We start from the raw sequence: 20,907 nt of genomic DNA, 5'->3' as shown, positions 1-20,907 counted from the left end.
CTTTACCTCGACAAAGGTCCCGATCCACCTTCCCGTTGGGGCGCCCTCTTGATTTTTACGATGCCCGTGAGAAGATGCGACACTTCCGTGCATGTTGCGACCGTATCCTTCACGTGGTACAACGGTCGCCAGAGTTTCTTCTGTCTTTCTGGAACCCCTAACGGAGTCCCGAGCCACGATTGCACGCCTGGGCTGAGATTTGAACCCGCCACCATGACGAGAACTACATATGGCGACAACCTGGTCGTCACAGACCGCGGCGGCGTCGTCGAGAACACGCACGAGATCCACGCAGCCGTGACAGACGCGGACGGCCGTCTACTCTTCTACGTCGGCAATCCCCACCGCATCACGCTGATCAGATCGGCGGCCAAACCGATGCAGGCCCTGGCTGTGGTCGAGACGGGTGGCGCTGACCAGTCTAGTTTTGACAGTGTGGACCTCGCTCTCATGTGCGCGTCGCATAGCAGCGAGGAGCGCCACGTCCAGCGGGCTCGCCAGATGCTTGTCAAGGTCGGCGCCACGGAAGACGACTTGCGCTGCGGTGGCCAGCCGTCCATCACGCCCCAAGTGACGGAGGGCTGGTGGAGGGACGGGGTCACGCCCACGGCGGTCTACAACTGCTGCTCAGGGAAACATGCTGGCATGCTGGCGGGAGCGAAAGCCCTGGGCGCGCCACTGACAGACTACCATCTACACGACCATCCCATCCAGCAGCGCGTCAAGAGAGCCGTCGAAGAGGTCGCCAGGTTGCCGCCCAGCGAGATCATATGGGGCATCGACGGTTGCAACATGCCAGCACCAGCCTACCCGCTCATCTCTTTGAGCCACAGCTATGCGTTATTCGCGAAAGCATCAAGCGACCTGGGGAGGGATGCAGCGACCACGGAGCGTGAGAGATGGATGGGGCGGATATACGACGCTATGGCTCGACATCCTGAACAGGTGGGCGGCGATGGTCGATTCTGCACGATGCTAATGGAGGCTTTTGAGGGGCGGCTCATCGGGAAACTGGGCGCTGATGCATGTTATGCCATCGGCGTCAAGGAATCAGAGGAAACGAGACGCCTCGGTGCCAGGGGCGCATTGGGGTTGGCCGTCAAGGTTGGCGATGGCAACTACAGCATCCTCTACGCTGTCCTGGCTCACCTGCTGGAGCAGCTCCGCATAGGCTCGTCGGGCGAGAGGGAGGCTCTCAAGGCGTTCCATGAGCTGAAGATGGTCAACAGCGTGGGCGTGCAGACTGGCACCGTCAACTTCCAATACAAGCTGCACTCGGTGCTCTGATTACTCGGTCATGATACTACCGCACAGGACTAGAGATCCGAAAGCGTCCGTTGCTCTTCCATGAGCATTCTGCCTTGAAATGCCACAAGGACGTTCCACGACAGAGCCAAGATGACTGTCCCGACACATGTTGCCATTGCCTTTGAGCACCATCACCATAGCGGCCTTTGGCATAGGCTACGCAAAACGTCGCCTCTCGTGGCATTTCGGGACAACGAATTCGACGACAACGTCATGAGTGCAGACATCCTATGAGGTTGGAGCGTCGTTTCCTGCACAGAAACGCGGACCGGAAGCTTATCACGTCGCAAGTGCAGAGCCCGTCCTCGCAGGGACGGCCATCATCTTCCACGGCCCTGACGACAATGTGCCAGCCACAGCTCCCCCCTACTGCATGCCTTCCAGACGCGCTGTTCGCGCTGGCTCTACCCGGTAGTCAAGAAGAACGTGATGGCCGTCTAGAAGCGTTAGGACAGCATGAGACCCGGCAGAAGGATCAATCGCAGAGACATGACGAGGAGCCAACCAAACATGTTGGGCCAGATACTCGCGAGTTTTGGGTGTGACTTGATGGGGAGTGGCCTCTTTCTGTGCTCAGTCCTTGACGCATAGTGCAGCCTAAATTAGAATCGTTTGCAGAGCCATCAAAGGCCACGACCTTCTTCATATTCATATAGAAGGATTGTCCGTTCTACCTGCTCCCTAGATGTCTTCCTCCTGGAGTCCTGATGAGTGTATAAGGTACTGAAATAACATGGATGTCTTGGAACATAACTATGGGGGAGTGCGTACCGGGGGCCGCCTACATCCACTGCTGCACACCGAACTAGCAAAGCGGGCCAGTCCTGTCGAACTTACTTGACTCGCAGCAATTGATGTGAGAAGAACTAAAACCGCAGGAGCCAATGCCATTGGTGTCTATCTCTCTTTGGCAGGCGATGATGAGGAGGGATGGGTGCACTAGGTGGTGGGCCCCTTGTCTCCAATTCCCACCCGCATTTTGATATCAGTGGATCTTCAACATGTGTGTCGCCGATTGCGGCTTGGGCCTCGACTCTCCATTCAGTTGACGTTCTTTCTCGGATGAACCAGCAGCGCATCGTGCGTAATTGACCGACTGTCAAGCCCCAGCTCGAACCTCACTTACGCCAGATCATTCCCTGCCATGGACCCTCAGGAGCTACCCCCCAACTACAGCGGCGACATATCCGAGGCCAACTCTCAGCAGCAGCCGTCGGCCCCGCGCAGTGGACCGAACCTGACCCGTCAGCGGGCAGCGCGCGCGTGAGTCTCGTCAATGCTTCCCTGGCATTTGTCCTCGAGCTGACAGTGGGCTGTGACAGGTGCGACGGGTGCCGCAAGGTCAAGGAAAAGTGCGAAGGCGGCCTGCCCTGCCGAAGGTGCGTGCACCTCCAGCGACGATGTGCCTTTACCAAGTCGACGGCGCGGGCCAGGGCGGGCGCGTCGGAGAATGGGGGCACGAGCGCACGGCAAGGCGCGGACGAGGATGTCGCGGAGATGACGAAGCGCATGGCCAACATGGAGCGCCTGCTGACGCACTTTGTGGGCAACGTGAAGCTCGATGGGGACACGCTCCAGCATCTGGCCGACTCGGTCGAGAAGAAGAGGCTCGATCAGATGCCGCCCGAGGAGGATGCAGAGGTCAAGTCCAACAGCTCAGGGGACGTCAAGCTCGATGAGATTACGGTACAACCGTTGGAGAACAATGCCACACGTGAGAGATGCTCATCCCAGACCGGGTACGATCCAGCTGACTGAGACGTGTATAGACTACTCTGGAGAATTTTCTCATTGGAATTTCAGTATGAGGTGAGAAATTGCCTTCAGTGGACTTGGCCCCAAGCGCTGACAGAGGCAGGATCAAGCAGTGGATAGAAGCCACTGGCCCTCACAGAACCGTAGGAAGCAGTGCACTCTCCTCACTGGATTTACTCTGACCGCAATACACAGGACGCCCCCGACGCCCCCAAGATCAAAGAATTCTACCGCTTCGATGAGCTTCAAGCGCCCCCCGATGCATCAGGCCTGTCGTCCTCGTTACCTCCTCGCCAAATCGCCGACGTTCTCACCCGAGCCTTCTTCTGCCACGCCGAGGGCGACTACTTCTTCGTCGACAGGACCTGGCTCAATCGCAAGATGGACGTTGTCTACGAGAATCCGGCATCACTGTCACGCCGTGACGTGCCAACGCTGGCAATCATCTACATGGTCCTCGCGGTGGGCACGCAGTACGTCTACCTGGACTCTCTAGGCGGCAAGACCAACAACAACGCGTCATTCTCGGAAGACGCGATTGGCATCAAGTTCTACCAGCAAGCCTGCAAGCTACTACCCGACGTGATCGCCATCGCCTCGCTCGAGAGCACCCAGGCATGTCTCCTTATCGGGCTGTACACGCTTCCTCTCGATCCGTCGGGCCTGGCGTGGACCTATATCAACCTCGCAATGAAACTTGCCATCCAAAACGGCATGCATCGCAATTACCCGGGCGAAGGTCTGGAGCTGGTCATTCGCGAGACGAGGAACCGCGTCTGGTGGACGCTGTACGCCCTGGAGAGAAGGGTCGGCACATTTCACGGGAGACCCGTGTCGGTGCTGGACGGCGAGATTGACGCGTCGTACCCAGTCCACAGGCAAGACATCTGGCCAGGCTCGCCCCCTCAAAACACAGCACAGTTCCACGCCTCAATTCATCTCTGCGGTTTCATCGGCAGGGTCAGGCATGAGATCTCCCTATTCAAGGCTGCCGATCGGCAAACCACATTCTGCGCGCTCGCACGGCTGGTCGACATCAAGGACGAGCTGCACAGGTGGTGGCAAACCCTACCCAGCGAGGTATGTTCGCAGAACCCTGCCATGGACGGCGCCGTGTCCCGCGCAGCAGTCCACGTGCGTCTCGAGTTTTGCGTTTTGCGCATGTACGCCGGCCGCATCTTCATCACGCCCCTCAACAACAACTCCATGGGACCCCGGTCCTCTTCCAAGGGACGGCCTTCCGTGGAGCCTGCCAGCAGCGAGGTTGGCGAGCCCAGCCCACGCTCCGTGTCACTAAACGCGCGACGGCGCTCCATCATGATCACCGACTGCGTGGACGCCGCCCTGTCCATCGTTGACCTCTGCCGTCTCCTGCAGAACACAGTTGGTCTCGCGCGGGCGTCCTACACTGAGTTCAGCGGTCTCCGCGTCGCGCTGCTCGTCATACTCTCCCAGTTCATCGAGAAGCAGCAGCAGGACGCCACCGAGCGACTGCGCCAACCGCTATATGAGGGGATCGCCATGCTGAAGAACATGGCTGCGTGGGGTGCTTCTGCGCGCTTCGACGCCTCCCTCATCGAGGCGTTTGAGCACGCCATTGCCCGTATGGACGTCCCAGACAACCCGCAGGAGCCCGCTTCTCGCGAATCCGACTACGAAATGTTCAAAAAGTGGCAGATGGAGTGGCAAGGCTCGGGCGTGACGTCGAAGCACGTCAACGGCGGCAGCGTGGGGGACGACAAGGCGTTTGATCCGTCGCTGGGGATCCCGTCGCTCACGGGGAACGCTGCCTCGGGCGGCTGGGGTGGTGTTGCTGGTCCCAAGGCGACGACGCCCCTGGCGATGCCGTCTGTGAACAATGCTGGTGCTTTCGGGACGCCGGCGGACTGGGGATCGAGCGGTGTGGCGACGCTGGGGGGATTGTCTGATATGCTCGGCCAAGGGTATGGATTCGACATTGACCTGGGGCACGCGCCTGTGGAGGGAGATGGGCGTGGGCCGGACGGGTGGACGGGGATGTTCTGAGGGTTTAGTTACTTGATTCGTTCGTCGATACTCAATTCAGCCCAGCGATTGCGTGCTCATAACATCGTCTTTTCATTCCCACGTTTCGCCACGACCGCTTCCAGTACTGTACAGTCTATAGCTCATCCTTCGCATCTGTCTTGTCCTTCTTCTCTTCCAAGCCCCTCTTGACCATGCTGGTGATCAGCTCGTAGCCAAGCTGGGCAGCCGCCAGCGCCGTACCTTCGACGCGGTCATCGTATGGAGGGCTGACTTCCACAATATCCGCACCGACAAGGTTCAGACCCTCCAGCCCACGGATGATGCGGATCATCTCGCGCGTCGTCCAGCCTCCAGGCTCCGGGGTGCCAGTGGCAGGCGCCATGCCCGGGTCAATGACATCAATGTCAATGGACAAGTACACGGGTCTCTCCGTACCGAGCTTGCCCATGATGCGGTCAATGACAGTCTGGACGCCAATGTCGTCAATGTCGTCGGCTGGAATGCGATACCAGCCCTGCTGGGTGTCCTCCTCGTAGTCAGCCCAGTCACCACCCGACAGACGGGTGCGCAGGCCAGCATGGACAGACGAACCGTTGGCGATGAGGCCCTCTGCGCCAGCCAGCCAAAAGACGCTGCCGTGGTTGAAGTAGCTCTGCGCAAACTCGACGTCGTCGTCGATCCAGGCAGAAGGGTACTTGGCTGGGTGCCAGGTGTCGAGATGGGCGTCAAAGTGCAGTACCGAGATGGGCTGGCCATAGCGTTCTTTAAGCGCCCTGAGCGCAGGCAAGGCAATGCTGTGGTCGCCTCCCAGACTCAAGAGACGCGACTTGCCCCTGTACCCGTCTGATGGGTTGGGAGCGTTCCTCTTGCCGAGCTCAATGTACGCCTCGCTCATCTGGTGGAGAGCGAGGGCATTGTCAAAGGGCGAGGCGGGAATGTCCCCACAGTCCACGATGCGCGCCCACGAAGTGTAAGGGTTGATGCCAGCCCGCGCATTGAAGCTGCGAAAGGAAATTTGGCGAGCCGAGTTGGCACGGATGGATCTGGGACCGAAGCGCGCGCCAGGTCGGTAGCTGACGGCGGTATCAAAGGGCGCACCGATGATGCCAATGTCAAAGTCCTCGTCCGGCTGTGTGAGACACTTGAAGTGTGGTAGATGGGCAAAAGTCGAGATGCCGGAGAAGGACCACTGCAAAGCACATGTCACTGCGTTAGCAACGGCGCGATTCACGAGTCAAGAGACTCAAGACTGAAAGCTGGGGAAACGTGGAACTTTTCGGCCTCGCCGGGGAGTCGACGTACATCTGTGCCCCATTTGGCGTGAAGCTGCTCGAGATAGGCAATCTTGTCCGCGTCCAGGGTGTCTGCGTGAGCGTGCGCATGGCCGTGGGCATATGCCAACGATGGGAGTAGGCATGCTGATGCCAGCAGGGTTGGAATACTGAGCAAGTACATGATCACGGACGGCCAAGGGCTTGTTGGGGTAGGGGCCGGGAGAAGAGGCCACTGAGAGGATTTGCGATAGGGACTTCCAGAGGCTGCGTTGACAGGCAGGCCCAAGAAAGATAACGTGGACTGCAAACCGGTCCTAGCTTGAACGTCAATATAGGCCTAACTTTGATAAAGAGTCATGGATAGGGTTTGTGTCAATTCAACGCTCAATTGAACAATTGAACATAACAATCTCCACTGTATTTGCGTGGAGTAACCGGGGATTGAGTCGCGCGTCCCTTCATCCGACTCCGGCCAGATCCATCCATCAGGTCTCGAATTCCCGGTTGATTCCTGGCTACATAGGAAGGGTGCAGTCGACAGAGCCTCCACGGTTATCGACGCCTACCTGAGGCTGCCGGTAGAGCCGGTCGGTCTGGCGAGGCCCGCAACCGGGGGGGGGAGCACGACTCGTGCGCGCTGTGCTCTGTTCTCGGTCCGTCACCGAGCTTATCGCTATTCTGCCGTGGCTTTGGTAAGGGAGCATCCTGTCCGAGCACGACGAGGAGCCGGTCAGGACGTCAGGGCCGGTATCGCCAACATCCACCACACAAAACCGGCCACCTCTGCCGGTCAGCGACTCCACATACACCTCCCACTACCGGTCCACGGCCGGCTCTTGGGCGACTGCTCCCCTACGCCACCGGGCATGGAATACGCTTAAACGAGATAGTTTATCAGCGTGGCAGCCAATGAGTAGAACCCTCGGATACCCTTCGGGGCGCTGAGTCGAATATTGCAGGCTGTCTCCTCCCTGGCGTTGCTTGTACGTAACACCCCAATACCCCACAGATCTGCCATGGAACACTTCCATGCGTTATCTGGCGCTTCCCCAGTGCAGCAGGGCTCCGCTAACGGACATGGATGGCTTGGAGTTCTCATTCACATTAGGTTGTGGGTTCCTGAATCCTGGCGTCGACCCGCTGATAAGACGCCATGGCCGCGACTCAGCTGAGGGACACTTGGGAACATGGTGCTGCTTGACATATCTGTATAAGAGCCAGGGGAACGACGCCTCTTCAGGAACCGATTTCGCCCTCCAACGGCAGTCTCAAACTTTAAGTCCTCCCTCCCACGCCTCGTCATCGTCCCTCTGTCGACCATGACGACAACAGAAGCCAAGGTGCCCCAGGGCCCCAACGACATCGCTCGCGTCGAGAGTGCGCGCCCGACGTCGCAGGTGGACGGCGACCTCAAGCAGCCCCAAAATGCCATCGAGGAGCAGTACGGCTCTACGCACCGCGGTCTGAAGCCTCGACATGTCCAGCTCATGGTCATCGGTGGCTCCATCGGTGTCGGCCTCTGGGTACGCAGCACTCCCCCGAGCAGACGTAGACGCTCTCATACTGACTGCGACAGGTTGGCGTCGGCACCGTCCTCGCCAAAGTCGGTCCCCTCTCGCTCATCCTGGGCTACGGCTTCTGGGGCCTCTTCTTCGTCTGGCCTCTGTTCCTCTGCGTCGCTGAAATGTGTGCCTACCTGCCCATCCGTGGATCCATCTTCGAAATCGCCTCGCGCGTCTGTGGCCCTGCCATTGGTCTTGCCATGGGTTGGACGTACTTCTTCGCCGGGACGATGCTCATCTGCGTCGAGTACAGCGCTGTGTCGACCGTCATGCAATACTGGGACCAGGACACCAATCCGGCCGCGTGGATCGGCATGGCCATGGGCGTCTGCATCTTTCTCAATGTCGTGGCCGTCAAGTGGTTCGGCGAGGCCGAGTTCGTCATGGCCTCCACCAAGATCATCCTGCTCGTCATGCTTGTCCTGACCACCATCATTACCATGGCGGGCGGCAACCCCAAGGGCGACGCCTATGGCTTCCGCAACTGGGACTCTGGTGCCATGAACTCGTACTACGCCGAGGGGTCGACTGGGCGCTTCCTGGGTTTCTGGTCCGTCGCCATCTACGCTGCCTTCACCATTGCCGGACCCGACATGATCGCTCTCGCGGCCGGTGAGATCCAGAACCCTCGTCGCACCATCCCCCGCGTTGCCAACCTCGTCTTCTGGCGCATCGTCGGCTTCTATGTCATCGGTGTCTTGGCCGTCGGCATCATCTGCTCGTCCAAGGAGGAGCGCCTGACTGGCGAGTCCGGCACCGCCGCTTCCCCCTGGGTCATTGGCATCGAGAACTTGGGCATCACCGGCTACTCCCACGTCATCAACGGCTTCATCCTGCTGTCTGGCTGGTCGTGCGGTAACGCCTACCTCTACTCCGCCTCGCGTACCCTCTACGGCCTCGCCCGAGAGGGCCAAGCCCCCAAGTTCCTCCTCAAGTGCACAAAGAGCGGTATCCCCATCTACTGCGTGGCGGCCGTGTCTCTCATCACTTGCGTCACCTTCATGGTCAGCTCCAACTCCTCTGTCGAAGTCTTCTTCTGGTTCGTCGACTTGACCACCACGGCTCTGATCATGACTTTCTTCCTCATGCTCATCACCTACATTTGCTGGTTCCGCTCCCGCAAGGCACAGGGCCTCACCAACGACATGCTGCCCTACATTGCGCCCTACACCCCCTGGACTGCCTACTGGGCCCTGTTGCTGGTCACCCTCATGATCATCTTTGTTGGCTTTGATGTGTTTTCGCCCTTCACCGTCCGCGGCTTCATCACCCGCTACTTTGCGGTCGCCTTCACCGCTCTGGTCACGGCTGTCGGCTGTCTCAAGTACTGGAGGGAGGGCCGCAAGCTGTGGATCGGTCCCAAGGAGGCTGACCTGTGGAGTGGAAAGGCTGAGGTGGACGCCGAATGCCGACACTGGGAGGAGGGTGGCATTGAAGAGAATGAGAAGGCCAGGCTGGCCGAGCTGCCTCTCATGAGGCGGACGTGGGAGAAGGTTTGGTCATAAACCGCAAGCTTACAATGGCCTGCGATTCCTGTTTAAAACATGCACTAGAGTCACTGCTATGCAAGAGTCGAAGCGAAATATCAATGCGTACTTTATTTCTCACAAGCAAATTGTCTTGGACCCCTTCCCTCCATCAATCCACCGACCACTCTTCCCTGGCAGCGACAACCAGCCTCGAGTTTCCTCGGGAGTATCCCACTTGATATGCACACGATTCCCATCCACCTTGAAGCTCGCTGAGAACTTGCCCAATTTTGTAGTGAAACCTGCCTCAGCCTCACCCAGTCCGTGGACCCCGGTCTCAGGGATAAATTGCCACTCCTCTCCGGCGGGCGCCGTCACCTGAAGACCAACAAGGCGCTCCGTCAAAGAAGACGTGGGCCCGCTGCTCCAGCAGTGCGCGTGGGACATGTACGTCTCGTCCTTGTATCCTCGATCAATCCGGTAGCCCCATGTCCCATTGACGCGGTAGCCTTCTGCGACAGTAGAGCCCGTGCCGTTTGGGTGGTTAATGTACCAACCCCATGCGTCGCGCATGAGCTGCACGGCACGCTCAGGGTGACCAGCTCGGAAGTGTCCAAATATCTCGATGCTCGTGATAAACGGGGAGATGTTTCCCAGTAGTTCGGGAACTTCGGGGCCGATAGGTGTCCAGTTCGACTCGAGATACGAGGAAACGCGCTCGGCTTCCTCGCTCCCTCTCTCGAGCACATCAAAGGCAAGGGACATGCTGTTGGCGTCCTGTGGGAATAGAGAGACGTCGTCAGGGCTCTCCCGGAAGGCTCCCGTCGTCTCGTCCCAAAGCTCGGCCATGATAGCTTCTCTGAGAGTTTCTGCTTCTTTTGTCCACTGTTCAGCTAGCGAGGAGGCATCAGGAAGGTCTGGATACCATGTGCCAATCTCGGCACCCGTCTGGAGAGCTCGATATAGGCTTTTAACCATCAGCATGGTTGAGCAGGTATGTCAAGGCAAAACTTACAGCACGCTGGCAGACGAGCGCTCGCTTGAGTACAGCCACCGAGCCCAGTCAGCTGTACCCTTGACGCTGACGATGCCCTTGTCATTCACGAGCCCGCGTGCATAGTTGAGGGCTCTGATATACTTGGGCCAGATTGGCTTCAGCCAGTCAATGTCATCTGTGTATAGCACGTAGTTGTAGACTCCAATCATAGTCCACATGTGGTAGGCTGTCACCGCCGTCAGCACTTGCAAAGATTCTGGCCCACAGCAGGGAGCTCACTGTCACTATTGTAAGCCAGGTAGGGAGGACCTGCCTTGGGCAGAACGTCGTCGTCTCTCAAATTGTCAAACATGACCTGCAGGGCGTTCCGCGTGCTCGCCATGTCGCCCGTGCTGACAAACGCGCTGGGGACGGCGGTTCCCATATCGCCAATCCAAACCCATCGATCACGTTTGGCGCCGTCCAGAAGCACCGTGCCGCCGGGGCCGACGAATGCGTCGTTCTTCCATCCTTCTTCGATGGTGCCGACGTCCACTCGCCCGGTGTTGCTGGGCACGGAATTTGTCTGCAGGGTGTAGGCACCGCTGTACCAGATCCTGTTGAGAAGCTCGTCTTCCGAATAGAAATAACCCTGGTACGCGCGCATGTCCGGCCAAGTAGGCTGGAAGCTGATCTCAAGTCGAACGTTGCGAATATGCAATGGCGCCGCACCGTCTTCTTCTTGGTACAGTGTCAGGTATCTGAAGCCACCCCGGAGACTGGCATCTGGCATCGTGTACGTCCCAGGACCAGTCGAGTTGATCTTGTGCTTCAGGTGCAGATCTGGGTACTCTGGGCTGCCGTTTGAGCTGTCCGACTCGTGACTGATGTAGTTCTTGGCTTCCGTGAAAGCGAGAGCCAAGGCTGAGGGGCCCTCCCCAAGCTGGTCATAGTCGAGAGAGATAATGCCGCCCACTTCACAGCCAAAGTCGAGAACGATCTCGGGAGTCTCGCTATTCAGCGTCCATTTCGCATTCTCGTCGTATGCGGACACAAACTCTCCGTCGGGGAAGGATACTACGTTGACTGGTGTGACAAAGCGCGTTGGGGGGGCAAAGTTGTACTTGTCCCACGGACCTGGGAAAGATACTGACCTTGGTCCATCACAGGGACCATTTCGCCAGCACTCGCCCAGAACGTGTGGGAGAAACGAGCCCAGCACCCATACGCCCCGATTGGGCAATGAAGTGAGCATGACTGGACGCTTTGTGCGTGAAATGACCGTACATGCAGAGACCCGAAAGTTATCATACAGGCCTTGACTATATATGGACGCAGTGTACTCGGTTCCTGGCCTTGATGATAACCCGAGAAGATCTTACCAACTCCCAGGTCCAGACTCCATCTCTGGGCCTGTAGCACTCCACCAAGCCGAGTAAAGAGTTGAGCCGTTCAGGCGACCCCATGGTCGCGCAATAGTTCGTAGGCTGACGCGGGGTACAACGTTTCCGTGATGGTCCTGCTGGGATCGAGCCAATCTATACAGTGCAGGATCAGCGTCTTGCAATCCCCGCATTGTTGCTCGACTGGGATATCGCTGGTGAGAATTCGGAGGTCGCGCTATTGAAGGCCGACTTCTTAGACTCTGCCATTTGAAATTATTCAGAGACTTCATTCGTCATTTCCTGCCCTTCTGTGCAGAGAAATGTGCGCCCTCTCCCCGCTCATGACAGCCTTGGCAAGGACCGCGATCGGGTGAAGAGGGAGCTACAGCCTGCAGTCCATGGGGCTATGCTGGAGTCTCTGACAAATTCAACTATCTACACAGGCGAATAGCGGCCAGTATGAGCAGCTGGCATGAACATGGGTACTTGCGATGAGTCGAATCGCAGGAGATAGTTGCTGCAGCCTGTCGTAGTGTAGGAAAGAAGGTGCGACGGGCCATGGACACGGACTCACGGCACTCGGCATCGGGGGGTCAGATATGGAGATGCGCAGACCGACCTAAAGCGGAATGGCGACGGACATCTACGGCCATTTATTGGTTCAATTCATCCAAGTCTTGGGGCACAGGGGGTCTACGGGGTCTACATGTAGCTCTGCATACGTCACTTGACTCTTGAGCTCGGCCCAAATTCGTCGTGTGTGTGAGTCTGTGATGGGCATTATGGCTAAATTGGACTTCCATTGTGATCCTCAGCATCCAGCAACAATGAGGACTGCCAGTGGGGTCACGGTGATGACAATCGACGCAATATATAAAGGGGATGCATACACATTCTCAGTGTCAGCATTCACACTGGTTTTTCTCAACAACTGCTGAATCACTGCACCGCAAGCTGGCAGAACGTCCTCCAAAGTCGCATAAAACGCGACACGGACTATTCTCACCAGCAAACCAGCCTCACACCCGTGCTGTATACTCGTAAAGCTCCAGCTGTTTCTAAACTTCATCGACCGACTCAACCGTGTGATGGCCGACAGCCCACCCGTCCAAGTCCTTGGTCTTGTCGGGAATGTTGTAGGTGTGGTGCCGCTCGCCACAGGGTAGGCAGACTATCTCATCGCCGGCCGACGGTCGCAAACCGACGACGGCCGGACTTCAAGAAGCCGCTCCCCCTCCCAAAAAAAGGGTTTGACCTAATTAGAGTCTGAGGAGGACATGCTTGATCCTTAGTATCTGTACTTATCGTACGAGACAGTACCGGCTTAGGCCCCGAAACGCCAAAATGGATGCGCTCGGAACCTCCACAGCTTGCATATGATCGCTTGCCCACTCAAAGTGACAAAGGCTTGGCCTTGAAAGAACGAGAATGGGGAGAACAGGAAGTGAGAGCCTTGCATGATACATTGCGTCAGTGACAGTCGAACGAGTGCTCACCGCATGTGACACCGCGATTCATCCCCGTCGACGGAACGGGACGGACTACGCGGAACGGCAGCTCGCATGCTAAACCCTCTTGAGACAGACCATCGGCTTTTCGTACAAGTATGGGCGTCGCTTAGTCGGTCGGCATTTGACCAGCCACCAGTGACCTCGATTTGAGAACGCTTATTATTGTCGATGACTTTGCTCTTGCGACAGACTCGATCCACGTCCCGTACGGTCAGAGAGAAGGGATTGTTGCGCAATTCGTAGGTCATGAGCAATCACCGTCACTCACGACTCATGGTTGTTCTGTTGCAGCCCTGAAGGATCGTCTCGAATAGGAAATACAATCCCGGCCCTCGGGAAGTTGACAATCGAGCCACATGGTTTTGACCGCACAAGCACATTCGTTAGTACAAGAGATTTTCACTAGCATATGACACGCCCTAGCGCTGGAGGTTGGCCATCATCACTAGTGGCTGAGGACGCCTTGGCGTCACCGCGAGGAAGGACACCACCACGAAGAAGCCGGCACCTCACTAGTGGGCAATGACACCATGCGAGCTGACAGGGCATCGATCCTTGACCTCGGCATGGCAGCCTATAGTTGAGTCACTACGTGTTCTAGCAGACACTATAAGATGTCCTTTTGTTGTCCAACAGGTGCAACGCCCTTGTGGTCTCGCTCCATCGCCAGACATTCAGACATATTTGATATCTACACATATCCACTGCAACCATGGCCCGTCGCAATTATGCTCACGTTGTCGAAGTGGCTTTCTGGGATTACATGACACGCATCGTGCAGACGATACTTGCACTTGCCTTGGTCATCCTCTCGGCGTGGCTGGTCGTGTTTGTCAACACCTGGCCAGACCGTCTGTCCCTCTTCGCCGTAAGTAACCAACAACCTGTCCTCACGGGCCAAACTTCACGCTCATTGCTAACTTTTTGGCACAGGCTGCCTGGGACCTGACGATTCTGGGCTATTACAACATCGCAGTGCACGGACTACCATTCATCTACAACTGGGCTGCCCTCGTCGTCACCGAGAGCCTGACACTGATATTCTGGGCTGTCTCATTCAGCTCGGTGGCTGCGTACTATGCCTATGATAAATACAACGGACGACTGAACGAGAAGATTGTAATCGCCGTCATAGCATTGAGTGTTTTTGCATTGTGAGTATCTTGGACCCCTCCCTGTTGACAATTACTGACCGAATCAGTGTATTGCACCTTGCAACGTATTGTATGTTTGCACGGGGGATTCACAAGCATCGACGAGCCGGCAGGCCACTGTTCAGCCCCCAGGGTAAAATGGGATCGTCATCGGAGGTGTAAGATAGACGGTCACAGGACTTTAAAACAAAAGAGTTTCGACGAATAATGAGGAGGATGTAATGGGAGGATCGCACAATTAGATAATTAACAATGATAAGGCCAGATCACAGGCCAATTGAAGTAAAATCGTAATGATAAACTAGACTTATTCTCATCGCTCAATCAATTTCACCCTGAGGAGTACTCGACCACACATGATGCACTCCAGCCTTTACTTCAGTCTGACAACAACCTTTGTGGCCGATACTCCATCTCGCAGCTTATCCAGCCCGGCCTGTACCTTTTCCAGTCCCTCGCCTACAATCTCCGCCTTTGGCTCAGCCTTCAGCTTGCCTTGGGCCAGGGCCTTTGGCACAAAGCCATTAAATATCTGGCTCGCGAGCGAGTTCTTGTAGATACTCAGGGACAGAATGGGCTGCGCCTTGACGCTCTCGGGAAGATTCTCCGGGGGCGCCCTGACGCAGACAATGTGTCGTTTCCCATCTGCATGCTCCACCGCCCTTGCTGCTGTCGAAATGGCATCAGGGGCGCCAATGGCGTCAAGCACACCGGCGAGCTTCTTGCCCTGGAGGAGCTTCGCGATATCGTCGACAACGCTAGAGGACTTGTAGTCCAGTGTGTGGTCGGCCCCGAGCCTCTTGACGTATTCGTGGTTCTTGGCGGACGCGGTGGTGATGACCTGGTAGCCGGCAGCCTTGGCCAGCTGGATAGCCGTTCCGCCCACACTCGAGGAGCCACCCCACACGAGCACCACCTCATCGATTTTCTCAGGGTTCAGGGAAGGCAGACGCAGCTGGAGGGTATCATCTCCAAAGAATGCATACGAAGCCGTCGCCACCGCCAAGGGCAGAACGGTAGCCTGCTCATAGGGCAGATCATCTGGGATGTGCGATGCACAGTCTGAGCGAATGATGGTGTAGTTCTGGAACGCGCCCTCGGCATTGTCCTTTGTTCCCAGACTAGTCGCGTAGCCAAGGACTCTGTCGCCAGGCTTGAAGTGGGAGACACCGGATCCGACGCTCTCCACGACGCCAGCGACGTCGGTGCCAATGATGGCTGGGTATTCCACCTCAAAGGCGGCGAATTGCTGGATGGCAATGTCCACGGGGTTAATCGCCACGGCGCGGTTGCGCACCAGGATCTGGTTGTCCTTGGGCTCCGTCCATGGCGCGGACTTGACCTCCAAGGGGATCTTCTTGGGCTCTGCGATATAAGCGGCGTTGTTGGAAGGCATGGTGACGTATCACTTTGGACTTTGAATTATTTACACGGACACAGATTGGCGATCAAGCATGGCAACACGGAGTCTATATATGTATGAACCGTCATCATTCAATTCCGAGAGTCCGTCATGGCAAGAAACGTCATAATTATCGACATTCAGTCGTTTGCAGGTGCCGGTGATACCGAGATCGAATCGGCTTCCATGCCGTCCACGGGCGTACCCGCTTCCAGTACATTCCAGACTCCAGATTTCGATCAAACGCAATTGACTTTTGTGTGAGGCTTCATTAGTATTCCATGAGGGGCGGCTCAGGAAGCATCGCAAGGAAGACGACGAAGTGAATCCAGTCTATTGAACGTGCCCAATTTTTAATTTTTAAATTAAATTTTTTTTTTGGTTATTACGAAAGTACCAAACAATGAAAGTATGACAGCATCTGATTCTCGCGGAGACAAAAGCAATCTCCGAGTCGTCCAGCTACGATTCTATCAATAACCGTACTTCCGTTATTGGTGAGTGCTCAAAAATGCGAAACTGATTGACCAAGAGATGACAGAAGGCTGAGTAGCACCCCCTTGCCGTGTTGCCTCGATACGCGATGCATGGGACGTCCAGCCAGCTGGGACCTTGTTGCACGATCCGCCTGGGATGAACTGTGATGAAAGAAAGCACACAATCATGAATATCTCTTCCCGAGCTACTCGTAATCAGCGAATAACCCCAAACTTACCTACCTAGCAAAAAAAACCAGTCTCACCTCATTGAGATGCGTGCATCCTCGACAACCCCCTATCTTTAGTCGAGAATCATTGACACGGTACCAACAATGATCAAGCCCACACACGTAAACGCGAGCAACCCAAACACTGGCCAGAATTTGCGACTCTGCCTAAACTCTCTTATAATTGCGACATGGTTTCGGAGCGCCGTCACGAGTCGTCCATCTGGTTCAGATGAGTCATCATCTGACTCTGCGCGGAGCTGGACAACGGTGGGAGCAGGGGCAGCGGGAACGCGGGCAAGGTTCGCCAATTCAATATCACCAGGGGCGACAGCGTCTTCAGCGAGGTTGATGTCTTGCCACCAGACGCCTCCCTCCATGGGAGCTGCAGAGTTATTGGGGCGAGACATGGTCTGGGTGGCTGTAAGTAGATAAACGACTGGGAGACTTACTGAAGGGGTATGATGTGCTGATGCTGTGTTATTTCTTGGGTTGGAAATTTGTTCGAATGTGGAATAGAACGTGGAATACAGATCATGGTCCGTCTTTTTATAATTCTCCCTTGCCATGTTTTCGAGCCACGAGGGGCAAGGTGACAGGGTCGACACCATTCTCTGTTGACTACAGTCTGTTCGGTTGTTCGCGATCAAACTATGTCGGTGTTTACACTGCTTCATTCGAGTTCTGCAAGGAACAGGTGGCTGAGTTTGGCCTGTTCGAGCTAGTCCATAACTCTATACTGCTTCTTGCCACGTTTCCAGCCATGTTGTATACATGTTCCCACGGCTGTCCCTCCGCGTCGGGGTCACCTTTCTGCATCGCGTCAGCAAGCCCTTGAAAAGCATGTTGCTACCACCACCCGAGCCACTCATCACCATTTTGAACACAACAGTACACTTGAACACTCATATAACATATATCATTATCTACATGGACTCATGCATATCTACGCAGTAGGCTCAGCCGTAGGCAAGCACGAGCACGCCGAGCTCACCCTGGAGATGACGTTGGTCGGGCACGCCTTCTTCAGATACGTGGGCACAGCGGCGACATCCGCATTCCAGCCGTCCAGGAAATCACCGCAGAACTCCTGGCTCTCCTCGAGACGGCCCTCGATGCTGTTGGCGCGCATGGCGCGGAGGCAGTTGTCCGCGTTGCAGGCGTGCTTCTTGGGGCACGACTCCTCCTTGGTCACCTTGACGAGGTAGCCGCCGCGCTCAATGGTGTTGATGAACATGTAGCCGGACGGCAGCTGGCCGTAGGAGGACCAGGAACCGGAGAAGGCGATGCCGCCGCCGCCGGGCAGGTCGTCGTCCTCGGGGTAAATGTCGAAAAAGGCCGTCTCGCAGACCGAGTCGCCGCTCGTGTCCTCGCCCGAGACGACGGACGAGACGTCAAAGATGCGCATGCCCGCGCCGTAGCAGGACTGGATGAGCTTCTGGCCGTCGATGCTCATGTACTGGTTGTGATCCACGCCCACGACGTTGTGCTTGAAGAGACCGGTCTGCTTGGGGGCCTCGAGGTCGGAGATGTCCCAGACGTAGGTGACGGGGTATCCGTCGAGGGCGGGGCCGACGACGTCGTACTCGTCGTACTCGTCGTCCATGAAGATGTACTCCTGCCAGTTGATGTCGTTGACGGTGCCCTGGTGGGTGTAGGAGGCGCCCTCGTACGAGGTGCGCGAGACGAGCTTGGAGTTCTTCTTGTCCGTCACGTCGTAGATGGTGAGGGTGTCCTCGTTGTAGCCGTAGCAAATGTCCTTGCCGTCGTAGCGCGAGTCAGGTCCGCGGTAGATGAGGCACTGGACATCGTGGACGTAGCCATCTGAGCCGTCGCAGCCCAGGTACTCGGGGTTGGAGGGGTCCTCGAGGTTGAAGAAGACGAGGCCGCCCATGCACCCGACGGTACGGGGGGCAGCGCCGACGGCGACACCGTACTGGGCCTCCTCGTTGACGTGGACGTTGTGGGCACGGCCGAGGGGCAGGGAGGTGTTGAAGTGCGAGGTCAGGTCAGCGTCGTTGCTGAACCTCTTGGGGGCGTCCTCGGGCGCAATGTCGAGCAGCTTCTTCATGTCAAAGATCTGCACACCGTTGCCCTCCAGCTCGGAACCAATGACCATGTAGTGCTTGTAGGAGCGGATCTCGGTCCAGTAGGCACGGTCGCTGAGGGGGGCGAACTTGGGGAGGAAGCCGAGGGACAGCATGCGACCCTCGGGGAGGACCTCGATGAAGCCGACGCCGTCGTACATGCCAGTGGCGATGAACTCGCGGCCCGACTCCTCGTCGACCCAGCCCCACGAGGAGCTGCCACTCTTGCCGCGGTAGTCGGCGCTGGGTGCGCCAAGGGCATCGTGCGACAAAAAGTCGTAGAGGTCAATGTTCTTGCACTTGAAGGTGTAGAGGGGGTTTCCGGGGATCGCCTCGGCCACGCCGTTGATGCACTTTGTGTAGTTGAGGCGCGGGTGCTGGGACGAGTCCATGAGACCAGCCTCCTCCTCTTCCTTCCAGTGGGCCTGCGAGGGTCGTGTGAGCATGGTCAGCTAGGAAAGGGGACAAAGGGCACTCACCATCTTCTTGCCCATTAGTTCCTCGTGGATGATGCCAGAGTCGTACAGGTCACGGCCACGGGCCTCGTCCTTGGGCATCTCCCTGCCCAGGGCGGGCGCGGCCATGGCGACGGCGCCAGCGAGAGTTGAGAAGCGCATGTTGGCGGTTGTGTTGTACAGGTGATGCGTAAGAACAAGCAGAGAGGGATGACGAGTGCAGAGCCTCTGGATGACGGGCGAGCTTCGCTATTTAACCCTTCCCGCAAGGCCCAGTCACTTGGCACGATGTGTGCTGTAGTATTGGGAACATGAAGGACCCTTTGCGTACGACAGGCATCGTCGTCCTGGAGAGGAAGCTGCAACATAGTCGGCCCTTGGCGTGCATGGCAGACCTCTGGGACAACAAGGTCCAGGTACGGGACTCGGAGGAAAACAAGGTGGTTTGCGCCCCGCGTAGCTGCGTATCTGCCGGGGTCGAGTATTGCCTCTACGCCGATTGGGGAAGGAGACGAGAACATCTTGGAAGGTCAAGAAGCTGCAGTGGTCCCTGGGTGTCGCTGAGGGGTGAAGGATGGCAGGTCGCACAGGGTTTTGCGTCGTGTTCGTTGAGGTGAGTGATTCGCTGACGGAGGGCGCAAGAACTGGCCTGCTGATGGATCCAGCTGGTGTTGTCTTCATCTGGATGAAGGAACGGAGTTCGTCCACTGTGAACGTCCAAGTCCCCAGCCGACAACAAGGCATTGATTCCCGTCCACCGGGAGTGCCCACCGAGATAAGCAAAAGATCCTTTCTACCCCATCTTCCACATCCGTTTGCGGTCTAGACGCCTCGGCGCCACCAAACAACCTTATCAAGGCCAAGTAAGCTTGCTTGCCCCGCGACCAATCAAGGCGTGCTTGAATCGCTGACCTTGCGGGTGGTGATGCTTAGGCCGCAGGCGTTGAGGAATAATGTTCTTTCTTTGTGGATGGCTGCAGCCAAGCCTCTCTTGATCCATCGCTCGCTGGGTGGATGCGGCTGGCGGCGGGACTGGAGAAAAGAAGTCGAAGAGGGCTTCCATGCGCGTGCATGCAGTCGGAGGGGCAAACGGTCGAGCACATGAATACGACGACGACCTTGGCGTTGCATGCTAATTCATAATTCTTCGGATTTGATGTCTGTCCTGAGAGCATGCTGCGATCAGTGGATGAGGGTCACCGTGTGAATGCACCAGGTCCAGAGAGGTCTAGAGGGTATGCTTTCCGCGACATCTCGCCAAACAGGAACCTCAGGGGGAATCTGTCTGGTGTGGATTTCGGTATTCCAGTAATTGACGGACATGAGGTTCGATCGTGCGGCGTGGTGTTGTTTGTGGATGATGATCAGCAACAACAAGTTCGCGTCTCCATTCCGTTGGTCCAGGGACCAGTTTGACTTACCCTAAATAGATCAACACATCAACTCTTCCATGCCCCCTGAGGGGGATCCAAATTCTTTAATAATCTTCTGGAATCATATTACTTGAGCATGCCGACGTGAAAAAAAAAAGGGGATCAATGCTTCCCATTCCTGCGTCTTTGTGTGCATAAATTGTCCCAGCCTAAAAGTGTTCGTTTGCCCAGTGTGCGAAAATCCAATGCAATGCTCATGCTCGGAAGCAGACAGAACTCGCCATCACTCATATGCAATGTCCAATGGCAGTCATAGCGAGTCTTCACATCCATAGCCTCATCTCGAGGCCTCGGCTTGTTGCGACGTCCATACCCGATTTCCCCAAGTCCTGCTGACACTTGAACGCGTCTCCTCCACAACGCGGGGACAGGGTGCGGGGACGCCTCGAGGCTGGAGGCTGGACAGTGGAGGCCCGCTGCGCT

At 56.8% G+C, this 20,907-nt stretch overlaps 8 protein-coding genes across 8 annotated transcripts; 4 read left to right on the top strand and 4 right to left on the bottom strand.

The window, feature by feature from the left end:
* Positions 1-213: 213 nt before the first annotated feature.
* On the top strand, positions 214-1,287 carry J7T54_007163 (uncharacterized protein; the record flags this gene model as incomplete). Its single annotated transcript, XM_051510841.1, has 1 exon — positions 214-1,287. One exon carries the CDS (start codon positions 214-216, stop codon positions 1,285-1,287), a length of 1,074 nt encoding a protein of 357 aa, XP_051366376.1.
* A 1,165-nt stretch (positions 1,288-2,452) lies between these two features.
* Positions 2,453-5,088, top strand: J7T54_007162 (uncharacterized protein; the record flags this gene model as incomplete). The annotated part of the gene is made up of 4 exons (XM_051510840.1): positions 2,453-2,571; positions 2,631-2,994; positions 3,078-3,110; positions 3,259-5,088. The coding sequence occupies 4 exons, from the start codon at positions 2,453-2,455 to the stop codon at positions 5,086-5,088; spliced, it is 2,346 nt and encodes a 781-aa protein (XP_051366375.1).
* Positions 5,089-5,203: 115 nt separating this feature from the next.
* J7T54_007161 (uncharacterized protein) lies at positions 5,204-6,525 on the bottom strand (the record flags this gene model as incomplete). Its single annotated transcript, XM_051510839.1, has 2 exons — positions 5,204-6,259; positions 6,373-6,525. The coding sequence occupies 2 exons, from the start codon at positions 6,523-6,525 to the stop codon at positions 5,204-5,206; spliced, it is 1,209 nt and encodes a 402-aa protein (XP_051366374.1).
* Positions 6,526-7,663: 1,138 nt separating this feature from the next.
* J7T54_007160 (uncharacterized protein) lies at positions 7,664-9,411 on the top strand (the record flags this gene model as incomplete). Its single annotated transcript, XM_051510837.1, has 2 exons — positions 7,664-7,867; positions 7,921-9,411. The coding sequence occupies 2 exons, from the start codon at positions 7,664-7,666 to the stop codon at positions 9,409-9,411; spliced, it is 1,695 nt and encodes a 564-aa protein (XP_051366373.1).
* A 99-nt stretch (positions 9,412-9,510) lies between these two features.
* On the bottom strand, positions 9,511-11,527 carry J7T54_007159 (bacterial alpha-L-rhamnosidase domain-containing protein; the record flags this gene model as incomplete). Its single annotated transcript, XM_051510836.1, has 4 exons — positions 9,511-10,342; positions 10,391-10,598; positions 10,652-11,437; positions 11,506-11,527. The coding sequence occupies 4 exons, from the start codon at positions 11,525-11,527 to the stop codon at positions 9,511-9,513; spliced, it is 1,848 nt and encodes a 615-aa protein (XP_051366372.1).
* A 2,432-nt stretch (positions 11,528-13,959) lies between these two features.
* J7T54_007158 (uncharacterized protein) lies at positions 13,960-14,405 on the top strand (the record flags this gene model as incomplete). The annotated part of the gene is made up of 2 exons (XM_051510835.1): positions 13,960-14,115; positions 14,181-14,405. 2 exons carry the CDS (start codon positions 13,960-13,962, stop codon positions 14,403-14,405), a joined length of 381 nt encoding a protein of 126 aa, XP_051366371.1.
* A 369-nt stretch (positions 14,406-14,774) lies between these two features.
* On the bottom strand, positions 14,775-15,797 carry J7T54_007157 (uncharacterized protein; the record flags this gene model as incomplete). The annotated part of the gene is made up of 1 exon (XM_051510834.1): positions 14,775-15,797. The coding sequence occupies one exon, from the start codon at positions 15,795-15,797 to the stop codon at positions 14,775-14,777; it is 1,023 nt and encodes a 340-aa protein (XP_051366370.1).
* Positions 15,798-17,455: 1,658 nt separating this feature from the next.
* Positions 17,456-19,213, bottom strand: J7T54_007156 (uncharacterized protein; the record flags this gene model as incomplete). Its single annotated transcript, XM_051510833.1, has 2 exons — positions 17,456-19,021; positions 19,076-19,213. The coding sequence occupies 2 exons, from the start codon at positions 19,211-19,213 to the stop codon at positions 17,456-17,458; spliced, it is 1,704 nt and encodes a 567-aa protein (XP_051366369.1).
* Between the last annotated feature and the right edge of the window lie 1,694 nt (positions 19,214-20,907).

Source organism: Emericellopsis cladophorae (assembly GCF_022114955.1).
Source record: "Emericellopsis cladophorae strain MUM 19.33 chromosome Unknown NODE_2_length_1295279_cov_118_880017, whole genome shotgun sequence".
NCBI lineage: Eukaryota > Fungi > Ascomycota > Sordariomycetes > Hypocreales > Bionectriaceae > Emericellopsis > Emericellopsis cladophorae.
The sequence above is the reverse complement of the archived record's forward strand: the minus strand, read 5'-3'. Positions and strand labels throughout refer to the sequence as shown.